General features: G+C 35.6%; 2 protein-coding genes across 3 annotated transcripts; both read right to left on the reverse strand.

The window, feature by feature from the left end:
* Window positions 1–758: 758 nt before the first annotated feature.
* Window positions 759–2478, reverse strand: LOC108721791 (cuticular protein 3). Of its 2 annotated transcripts, XM_018446548.1 has the most exons (3): window positions 2439–2478; window positions 1202–1731; window positions 759–1165 (listed from the first exon to the last, which is right to left on the reverse strand). In XM_018446548.1, the coding sequence occupies exons 1-3, from the start codon at window positions 2448–2450 to the stop codon at window positions 859–861; spliced, it is 849 nt and encodes a 282-aa protein (XP_018302050.1). In that variant the 5' UTR covers window positions 2451–2478; the 3' UTR covers window positions 759–858. The 2 variants fall into 2 exon arrangements, with proteins under 2 accessions (XP_018302050.1, XP_018302049.1); XM_018446547.1 differs by having other exon boundaries at window positions 759–1731.
* Window positions 2479–5745: 3267 nt separating this feature from the next.
* Window positions 5746–11296, reverse strand: LOC108721792 (uncharacterized). Its single transcript, XM_018446549.1, has 4 exons — window positions 11059–11296; window positions 10476–10627; window positions 10164–10362; window positions 5746–6398 (listed from the first exon to the last, which is right to left on the reverse strand). The coding sequence occupies exons 1-4, from the start codon at window positions 11134–11136 to the stop codon at window positions 5961–5963; spliced, it is 867 nt and encodes a 288-aa protein (XP_018302051.1). The 5' UTR covers window positions 11137–11296; the 3' UTR covers window positions 5746–5960.
* Window positions 11297–11368: the final 72 nt, after the last annotated feature.

Raw genomic sequence — 11368 nt, forward strand, 5'->3', positions numbered from 1 at the left:
CCAATTACATTTTTTTACTTCGTGTTTTCCGGTTGGAACAAATGCCAGTATTTATAGTCGGTTCTTATTTAAAACCGTTCTAAATTTTAAGATGTCATAAATCTATCACAAGCCAGTATTCACAATCCGTTCTTATTTCAAGACCGTTTTTAAGTAATATCTTAAGATGCTAATACGGCGCTCTGATTGATTCATATACTTAAGATAGTCTTAAATATAAGAATGGATTATGAATATTGCTCAAAGTTCACGTCATAGATGTCAATCGCAGAAATTTTATGGAAAAGTCCGGGAAAAATATTTTTTCCCGAAAATACTATTAGATTAGTGAAAAATTGGAACGAATAGTTAGAATATCCGATTTGTATAGTTTTCTAATCATTTTTAATAATTTTTTCATGCAATTCTAGTAGTATTTTTCATAAATCCTAATAAGTGTAGTAAGCCTGAAAAAACACAATTGGTGTAGTAAGCCTGACCAATCATAGTTATTATTCTTCTCACATTCGATTGTGAGATATAAGAATTGATCAATTCTTATCAAGTTTAAGGCTTAAGCCTCAGACAAGAATAGCGATAGCGATAGAAATAACACAATTTCCTATCAGAAATCAGATACACTGGAATATACAGTTTTCTAATAGGTTGAAATTGTGTTATTTCTACCGTTATTCCTTCGCATTATGTCTGGGGCTTTACACTTATTGTATTTCGATACTAAGGGAACAGTCGGGAAGAAACGAGATGATGCGTATATATAAGTAACTCATGGCAAACAATTTATTCTAGTTTTTGTCGTCGATAATCTTAACAAATAAAACGGAGTAATAATAATTCGAGGTAGATATGAATGAATGTTTACGTCAACGCAGCGGCGGGGGTGTAAGCCAAGCCGTTGAGGGGTGCGGCGTAGGCGAACGGCGAAGAGTACGCGGCGCTATATGCGGCGTAAGGGTAAGCGGGGTACGTGGCTATCGCCCTGGCAGCAGTTGGGAGACTGATCAATTGGGGGTTCGCGACTTGTTGTCGCTCGATTTGTCCAGCTGTCGGTCCAACGATCCTTGCGGATTGTTGCGCAATCTGTTGTTCCTGCTGCTGCTCTTGTGGTTGATGCTGTTGGATCTGTAATTTCGACGACCGTCTCTGCTGTTCCTGCAGCTGCTGCAATTGTCGCAGCTGCTGCTGCTCCTGTTGCTGGTGTTGTTGCTCCTGCAGCCGCTGCAACTGTTGCAACTGTTGACGCTGGATCTCTCGCTCGCGCGTCGTTGGTTTCGCTTTTAAGGGACCCGATCGGGTGTCGAGTATCTCGACGTCGGAATCAGGCCCAATGGCGGGGATCGACGGTGCCGGGGCAGCAGCGGGTGCTGTCGGTATGGCAACTGGAGTCAACGCGGCCGGTCTGAGCGGTAACACTGGTGCCGCGATGGCGGCTACCACCGGTTCTCTGCTGACGATCGCGTTGAAGCCGTTGATAGGATCCGCGGTGTACTCGACGATGCGACGCGTACCGTCGGCCTCGATCAGGCTGTAGCTGCCGCGCACGATGTCGCCGTTGCGGGTCTCATACTGAGCCTTGGAGTCGCCGGTTACCGCGTCCTGCACGTCATACGCGAAGCTGTACTGTGGCGCCGGGTCGAACTCCTCCAGCTTCGCCAGAGGCACCGCTGCTGCTGGTACGGCGGGCACCACCGCCCCTCGAGCGAGCACCGCCAGTCCCAGAAAGAAAAAGAGCTGAAAATCAATATGAAATCAGCAACATTCCAATTACCCTATTGAATCTCTGAGATCTTAAGGACGGGAGCACAGAGTCTTGCATAATGCATAAGAAAATGAACTAATTGAACAATCCTTTATTTCTTTTCTTTCCATGAAATAAAAGACTTTGATCAGTTGATTTTCTTATACCTTATGCAAAGGTCTGTGCTCCAGCCTTAAAACACTTCAGCATCGATGCGTATTTTAGCTATGTTACACGAGGGCTGCGTTCGGTTTTGAAGCTCACGTGCTGTAAACTTCATTCCATCTTTTTTTCGTAGTAATGTACGATGTAATGAGCAGTAAAAATAGAATGAAGCTACAGCACGTGAGAGTCTAAATAGAACGTAGTTATAAGATATTTTTACACATCATTGATATTTGACGATAATTAGAAGTACTTAGATAAGCGTGGGAACCGATTACGAAATACAGTCTTTCGGTCACAGTCATTTCAAAGGAGAGCTGAAAAGAAGATTCTAATGTTTGAGTATGGGGCTGCGCAGAATAAAAAAAACAGGGAACAGAGAACAGAGAATAAGAATTTCAACCTATCAGAAATCATGTATTGTTGAATACACAGTTTCTGATAGGTTGAAATTCTTATTCTCTGTTCTCTGTTCCCTGTTTCTTTTATTCTGAGCAACCCCTATTTTTTCCAGCTTCTATCTTCTCTCCCTTACCGTGTCGACCATGTTTGCGCGCAAGAGGACCACCAGAAGAGGACTGATACCTCGGGGTAAGATCGATCGTACTTTTATACGTTGTCGCTTTTGTGTCATCTGACGACGATGATGCTCCCTACAGCCACCTATGCCCCACCTAATCATTGCCTCTGTCTCCTTCTTTCTTTTTCTATGTCTTCCTCTCGGGGGCCGTACGGTGACCTCCGTGATGATCATTGCGATGTACAAGAGGGTCCGACCTGCGGTTGTACCAATGTACGCGCGCTTATATGTTTCTTCATATCACCGCTGTCCGTTCGTACACGCGACTTGGATGCCAATATGCCGAAGACTCGAGACCTCGAGGTCGTTCGACGAAATCGGGGAACTGCGTACCCCGAACACGCTACAAAACCCTCATTCTCTTTTTCCTCGCCTTTCTAGCTGTCGATAGGACAATTATACATACCTAGGAGAAACAATACATACGGAGTCTCTAGCCTAACAATTTTTGCTTCCTATGGCTGGTATTCATTTGGTTCTTATACTTAAAACTCATTTGGTTCAGTTGGTTCTTATACTTAAAACAGTCTTAAATACAGTCTTAAGATGTCACAAGTCAATCACAAAACCGTAGTATTAGCGTCTTAAGACAATCTTAAAATAAGATTCAACTACGAATATGACCTATTTCTTATTTTTTACTACTTTTTACCTCTTGCTTTTTGCTATTTTTTACATCATGTCTTTTTGCTTTTTATCCAGTTTTTTGTTTTATGTCGCCCGAGATAAAGTTAACGAATTTCGAAAGAAACAGGAAACACGTAGCAAGAAATATTGCGTCAATAAAACGGTTGCAAAAGGGGAAAAAACAAGAGGTAAAAGCAAGAAATAGAAAACAAAGAGCACATTGTAGAATAGGTTTAATGGGCTTGGAAAGAAACAAGAAGCATGTGACAAGAAACACGATAGTCGATCAAACGATCGCAAAAAAAACAAGAGATAAAAAACAAGAAACAGGAAACAAAAAGCATATTGTACAGATTAGGCTTTAGAAGCAGGATGCAACTTATATATTCAATTTGAAAGAAATTTTGTCTACAGCAAATTTCAGATGTGACATCGCGACAGGAAAATGCTAAAAGCGAGGGGGTAACCACTTAATATAATCGTAGGACAAAGTCCCCGAAATCATTATAAAATTCATATATATATATATATATGAAATCTCTATATATAATCCAATATAATTATATATGCAATTACGAGAAATCATTGTATAATATTAAATAAAATCGTATAATATATTTTACCAAATTACTTCATATGTAGTGAAAAAAATTATTTTTAATTAGTTGAAATCATATGAAATCGTGTAATCTGTGGGACAATATTTCAGCTGGTGATTACCCCCTCGGCTAAAAACTGCAATTTAAAGACGGTGATATATAACGAAAAAGAAACTGCATAACATTAAATATTATTCCATAGCATTTTCATTCAATATATGATAATGTTTTTTTTTAAGAATATAACTCTTGCAATAACTTTTCTGAGAGGAAGAAGTGTTTTTAAAATTACCAGCTTCAATGTTTGGAAAAGGATGAACAAACGTGTTGCTTAATGTATATACTAAACCTGATATGAGCAAGCAATTGATAACCGAAATATGCGTAATCGTACCCAATGCACGTATTCATGCGTGTTATGTGCCAATATGTCGAATACAGACGGTCTATCAAGGCCGTTCGACGAAAGCACGAAGACGACCACACATCCCGCAATCGGCTGAATTCTATTATACATTCAGCAGGCGCGAATAACACAAATCGACGCATACTATTGCGTTAATTACCATTCGCGTAACCGTTAGTCGCTGTTAGTCTACAATTCTCACTTATATTTCATAGTAATAGATGTATGTGCCGTCTACGTACGATCTTATCTTGAATGCATCTCAATGTTGAACATATCTCAATTAAAAATGAACAAACGTGAAGATTTTTCTGTAAACATTTTTGCAAATCTATTTTCTTAAAGATTAAGACTGTACGTGTTTGATCTGAAATTTATACTTGAATTTACTTCAAGTAATCAATTTTCGAATCAATAAAAACGCATTCCATTTTTAATAAAATAATCTATGAAGTAATAATTTAAATTATTGAAGAAGTCGTGTGTGCAAAAGATCACTTTCATTATTTTTATTTCTTTCACTTTTTTATTACGATCGAGATCACTTTTATTTATTTTTTGTTTAGAATTGTTTGGAATATTTGGATATAAACTAATAGCAGTTATCAAGACAAATTTGACAATATGATATAAAATCATTCACAACTAATGCATTATTAACTTTTGGAAAGAAAGCGACGACCTTTTTTTTTTTTTGAAAAAGAAATTTTTTTTTAATCTTGTGATTACAAAGGGTATCAAAAGTTACATGAATCTTATTTCACTATTTACACACTTGAAAGATTCTTTTATTCATATCTCATTTTCTCCTATATTTATACATATATACATCAATTTTGATGATAGTCAAAATTAAACAGGTCGAATTATAACTTCAAGAAATTGTTTCACTCCTCAAATCTTGAAACTAACTAAATTTGCAATAATAATATGTATTTCTTAGAAATTCCTAAATGTAATATGGATTTCTTAGAAATTCCTAAATGTAAAATATAAATATCACAGTATAGTGTATATTTCATATGAACTTTTCGCAATTGTAAGTTTTGCGTCGATATATGTGTGTATACTATATATAATCTGATAATCTGTAAACTTTCACAGTTATATTCACAAAGGAGAGTTTATGACCAGATTCGCGAAATTTACATGCCATTACATAACTCAGCGGCTTTATCCGTATAACATTAATTCGTCCATTGTAAACGAACTTGTTTTGTATAAACTCACGAAAAATTTATGAAAATACAAATTTATGAAACACGCTTCGCGATAACGTTCCAAAGATAACGTGCAAAGAATAAAAAGATTGACACGTAATCTACTGATAGCGAAGTCATTATGTCAAGATAAAATTAATTCGCACACAGTTTGTAAAAAAATCTTTAATAAAAATAAAATCAATACATTAACAATTAATGATTCATGCAGCAATATCAATACATTATATATAATGTGACTAGTTTTCATCCTGTAGATACGGAAAAAAAAGGTTTTAACAAAATATTTAAAAATTTAGCTAAATACAGATTTGAAAATAATTATGTATATAAGACTATAAAACAGATTTGAAAATAATTATGTAAGACTATAAAACTGATTGCTAGAATGATAAAACTTTTTTGCAGTATTGCTTAGCGTGCTTGAGATTGTTGCTTGTTTAGATTATTTAACCCAGAAAATAAATTGATGTTATTTGTCATCATTTTGACGTCAAAGTAACGATAAACAACGTCAACTTGTTTGCTGGGAATTATTTTTAAATTTGTATCTAGCTAAATTTGTAGATACTTTAGTAAAATTGTTCTTTCCGTGGATCGTTATGAACAGTCATTATCGCATCCTTTAGGGCTGATAAACGAGCGGAGGTGAGGCGACATCGACGACGGGTTTCACCACTGCCAGGGGCTCCCGACGGACCACAGCGTTAAATCCGTTCACAGGATCAGCCGTATATTCGACGATTCGCCTGGTACCATCAGCCTCGATGAAACTGTAACTGCCGCTGACGACGTCACCATCTCTGCTCTCGTGCTGACTCTTCGCATCACCAGTCAATGTATCCTGGACATCGTAGGCGTAACTGTATTGAGGATGAGGATCGTAATTTGTGGCATCAACTGCAGCAACTGGAAAAACCGGCTGTGCGGCCAATGTAGCTGGAATGGCTGATACAGCTGGACCAGTTGGAACAGCTGGAGCAGCTAGGATGACCGGGAAAGCTGACGATGGGATGACCGCGCCTCTGCATATCGCGAGAACTGCTGCAGCCAAGATTGTTAACTGTAATATAATATAAAGTATTAATATAATATAACGGTCTCTCAAATATTAAAAGAATATATGAGGGTAGTTCGTAAAGTATAATAGTCAAAGACTACTCGAGAAATATTCCAAGTTTGTAAGTAATCGATTCAATTAATTTGATGTGCAAAATTTTTGTGCAATCCTTTGGCGTACCTTGATGATCATTTTCCGTTCCAATATGGTTTTGTGTACCGGTAAACGTGTCGCAAACAAGACTGACGTTCGGACAAGCAGTGACAAACGTATTTATAGCAGCATCAGGGTGGTCAGCGGCTGCTCGCCACATCCCTCATTGCATCGCAAGCAGTCTTCGAAGTAGCGTAGTACGTGATGCGATGACAGAAGTTTCGCTCTCGATTTATGACTCGCCGATATCCATACCGTGTGTACCGGATGAGGAAGAAAGAAAGTTCTGAGCGCCGAATTGGCCGGTTTATTAAATTCCTCACGGCATCGCTTAATCGCGCTCACCATTCACGGAATGTCTCGGGAGCCGCGCGTTCCGATGCAGTCATGGAATGTTAATTTTATTACATAAACGTTACGAGCAAGTAAACGTATCACGCTCACCGGTTTTTTTTTTGGAAACGAAATTATTTAAACTATCTTTTTTCTGTAAAAGTCATAGCATTTATAACGCGACGCACGCGAGTGGTGCAAAAACCAGTTTCGAACATTGTGTATGTAGATTTTGACGAGGGTGTAAGCGCGGTTATAATTTCAGCCACAATTCCTTACCACAATTTCAGCGGGAGATTTTCGAAAGCAGATTTAAAGATAAAAAAAAAACGTGTGTGATTTAACGCCGAGCGTTTTTCGAGATCGGGAAGATTACGCGGCTGCGAGGCGTGAGGAAACGAGATGAACGTGACCAATAATTCTCCTATGCAACAGCACACCGGTGCTTTCACCCTTGCGTAATTCTGGCGATTTTGGTCCTGGCTATAAGTATAACGCTTCCGCCACGTCGGGAGGTGACGGACGGGAATATCAAATGCGAGGATGATTCATTTTCGGAAGAGTTCCGTATTTTGCTTTCAGACGAGGACGCGCGATACAATCGTCGCGCTCGTTAATTTTTGCGACACGGGGATTAACCCTTAAGGGAATGTAATCGTAGACAAAATTACATAAACATTTTTTCACCCTACTCTGCACATATTCTGAATACTATATATTTCTTCCTAAAGGATAAAGTCATTTTAAAGTAAAAAAAATAGGTATGTCCTAGTGGCCGAACATGTACCTACTCGTATGTCCGGATATTTACACAAAATATTTTATTTCAAATGCTTTTTTTCATTATATTATAGTATTTACACTCTAAATTTCTTAGAGTGAAATCGCAATCTAAGAGAGTGAAAATACAACCATCCTTTGAAAAAAAGTAAAAATTATTACTCTTTATCAAAAAGTTTACAAAAAGATTACAATCAATTATAACATATTTAAAAAAAACATTTGTGATTAATATAAATAATACAAACGAATAGTTTTGTATAAATGGTTGGACATATGTACATAGGTATGTACATGTCTGAGCCTTGGTATATTTACCTTAGAGCTTCCACGATAACGCGAAATCGTATAAATGGCGAGAGCATGGAATCAATTGCATAATGCACTTAATACATAATGCATAAAAAAATGAAGCTATCAAAGTCTTTCATTTCCTTCCTTTCCATGAAATAAAAGATTCTAATTCTTTATTTGTTTATTATTAATTTATTAATATTATTAGTCTCTTTCTATTTTTGTCTTTGAAATAATTGTCGAAATGATAATTCGAAAAGGGGCATTTATGTACGTATTTTTAAAAATCCCAGGAAGTTCCCAAGACTTTGTCTTTGCGTCATAAAAAATGCGACGTACCGATCGCCGAGGAGATTACGGATTCGTTAGGCACGTGAATCATCTTCATCTCATCTTTTCTTCCTTGATAAACAAAAATGAGTCATTCAGTATATATATAAATTAAGGAGGACGAGCGCTGATCATGACCGTGAAATGATTCCGCAAACCACTCTTGCTTACGCAACGTGATATCGCTGATGCTTCTTCGTCTCTCTCCTTCTCTCTCTCTCGTCATTCTCTATCTTGAAAAAAAAAGATTCCGTACGGATTTATATAATTAATTATAGATATTGTACTAAAACCAATTACGTCAAACATATATGATACAATTTAGAATATTCGGAAATTACATCCCAATTACATCCTTTTATAAAAATATTTAGAAAAAAGAAATTAATGACATGTCGGAATTCTTTATAAGATTATATATGCGTTCTTTCAATGAAACTTTAAAAGAGACTATTTCTTCTAGATAGAGGTTTTAATATTATGTCAGTATTACTATTACACACATATGATAAACACACGTTCGCATTGATACTTTTATTCAATATTAAAACAATTAAGATCATTTATTCATACATGAATGAGTATTTTAAATCTTATCGATCAATGTTGCACATAAAAAGATGATGCGTACACCGCGTAGATCCTGCGCAGCACAAACTTCAATCGATGAAATAAGTTGTGTTCTTTATAGCTGAATTCTTTTCCCTTCTCTCCAATCTTTAAATATCTATTTTATTTAAAGCGTAGAAAATAAAGAGTAACGCAGCTACAAAGAACAGATCTAATATGTGCATGTACATTCTAAATTTACAAACGCTAACGATATTTTCACTTTATAAACAGTGTATATAATATGAATAAGCGAACGATATTACGTATTACAAAAAGATAATTGTTTTAAGTAACTTTATCGTTATTAAATACTGTTTACATCTCCATGTCGCAAAACAATAAAATTACTTTGACTAACGTACGCCTCTGTCGATTCATTTAGTATCAAATACTGTTGATTCGATGTTTAACAAACAAAATTTGTCATGTATGTACAATTTGTCGATTGTTTGATCAAATTAAAAATAAACTGATATAGTAATGTGCAGAGATACATATATTAAACGTAAGCTTTTTTTGTATATATCGCCAGCTGCCAAATCTAACAGTCATGCCTAATTAAATTTTCGTTTTCTTTACACAAATTGTATAATAAAATTTATACAAAATAAATGAGATCTACTTATAGAATCATCATATTGAATTCACCATTTTTACATTATTCAAAAATAAAATAATCGAGAAACATAATAGCTATTAATCATATTAATGTTTAAATCGATCTGTTTAAATCATGATTCAAAGTATTACAAACAGTTTGTTTGTATGTATGCACGAATATTTTACGGACAAGATTAGCAAGCAATCTTGTTCTTAAAATATTTGTGTGAATACATACTGTATCCTTCATATACTGGCCAAACATTGCAAGTTCAACCATATGATATAAAAATTATTATTAGCATGTTACTATTTAAAATTAAATTTCTATAGTAACAGATTTAAAAAAAGTAGAGCATATATTTCTCTTGTTTATGGCCATGTTATCTTCTGACGTTTTTTTGGTAGCGATTCCTGAAAGGTTCAAATACATCTGCTGTTATTCACTTACAAATTAAGATTATTGTAAAACTTATAAAATACCACATCTCAATAGAAACAAATAATCTTTTCGTAAATATTTCGTTCTGTAAACTTATACGTTGAATAAAATATCTCAGAGTCTTATTTGTAGAAAACTCAAACGTTATCTAGACTCTTAGTCTTACCTTATCTATCTAGAGTTATTTGACTTATCTGAACTATAAAGGATTAAGATATGTATACCTCGCTCTGTTCTCCATAATTGCGTTTATAAATTCCATTGCACTCAATTTCTTTTGGCGTTGAACATAATCGAATCTTTTTGCTCACTGACTTTTGATCGTTAAGGGGAGGTTTTGTATCTGTCTGAGGATGAGACGTTTGGAATATCCTCTTAGTTCCTTTGTTCAAGCCTGCAGCTAAACTGTGTGTATCATTATCACTAAAAGAAAGACAAATTTAGTGTCAACACAGTAAAACATATATTTTTTGTTAGTTTATTCAAGATATTCTTTAACATCCTAAACAAGATATTTTTTTATGTAAAAAACTTACCTTATAACTGTAACAGAGTTCCCTGATATCATGTCTATTGTATTCTTTGTATTTCCATGTTGTCGCTGAGGTAAAGGCATTGCAACTCGTTTGTACATTTCCAGCAATTCACTTTTACATAGTTTTTCAAACTTAAGGATCTCAATGCAACTCTATAATATATGAAAACAGGTATGAAGATGTAATTGAGACACCATTAAATATGTCTGAAATTTAAATGTCAATAGTATGCTTTTATTATAAATTACTCCTATAATAAATTTCATCATTAATTCATAACAAACATACATTATTATTGTATTTTCCATTTTACAGATAATTTAGAGTATGTTATTTTGATGTGTTTGTAAATTTATATAAAAATATAATTCATAAAATCTCTCTCTCTCTCTCTCTCTCTCTCTACCTTGAATGACATTTAACCTAAATTTGTGTCAACATTTGTTGAAGTCTGAAATAATTCAGACAATGACTTCACGTACACTGAATTATCTTCCAATAAAATCGAATAAAAAAGCGGAGATGAGCTACGGATAAGTCAAGAGAAGTTTGTAAACATGCCTAACCTATGCGACCAACTTACGTTCTTCAGAATCTCGCGGAGCTGGTGCTCTGACAGCGATTCCGGGTGCGTGAGCTCGTACGAGTCGAGTTTCCACATTGTCTGTGCTTCCTTAGGTCAGAAGAAGAAATCACAGATGATCATCTCACGGCGGTCTGCGGCGGTCATTTCATATAAGCGGCGCAATTCAGTTTCAGTCGTTATCGCCCACCGTTATCACTTCCTACTATCGGATGTACGCCACGCTGCGAGTCATATGGGAAAACAGATAGTTGTTGCAAATTTCCGATTAATCATCGTTAATCATCAAACTGCAATTATAATTCCTGCT

The sequence above is a fragment of the Mycetomoellerius zeteki genome, unplaced genomic scaffold (genome assembly GCF_001594055.1).
Source record: "Mycetomoellerius zeteki isolate Tzet28-1 unplaced genomic scaffold, Tzet1.0 scaffold182, whole genome shotgun sequence".
Taxonomy (NCBI): Eukaryota; Metazoa; Arthropoda; class Insecta; order Hymenoptera; family Formicidae; genus Mycetomoellerius; species Mycetomoellerius zeteki.

Excerpts from the sequence above, each read along its gene's own strand:
- LOC108721792 (XM_018446549.1), bottom strand. The coding sequence starts at position 11,136 with ATGTGGAAACTCGACTCGTACGAGCTCACGCACCCGGAATCGCTGTCA. Across the intron at positions 10,628-11,058 it reads TCCGCGAGATTCTGAAGAAC|AGTTGCATTGAGATCCTTAA; the intron begins GTAAGTTGGTCG and ends CATATATTATAG. Across the intron at positions 6,399-10,163 it reads ATTATGGAGAACAGAGCGAG|TTAACAATCTTGGCTGCAGC; the intron begins GTATACATATCT and ends ATTATATTACAG.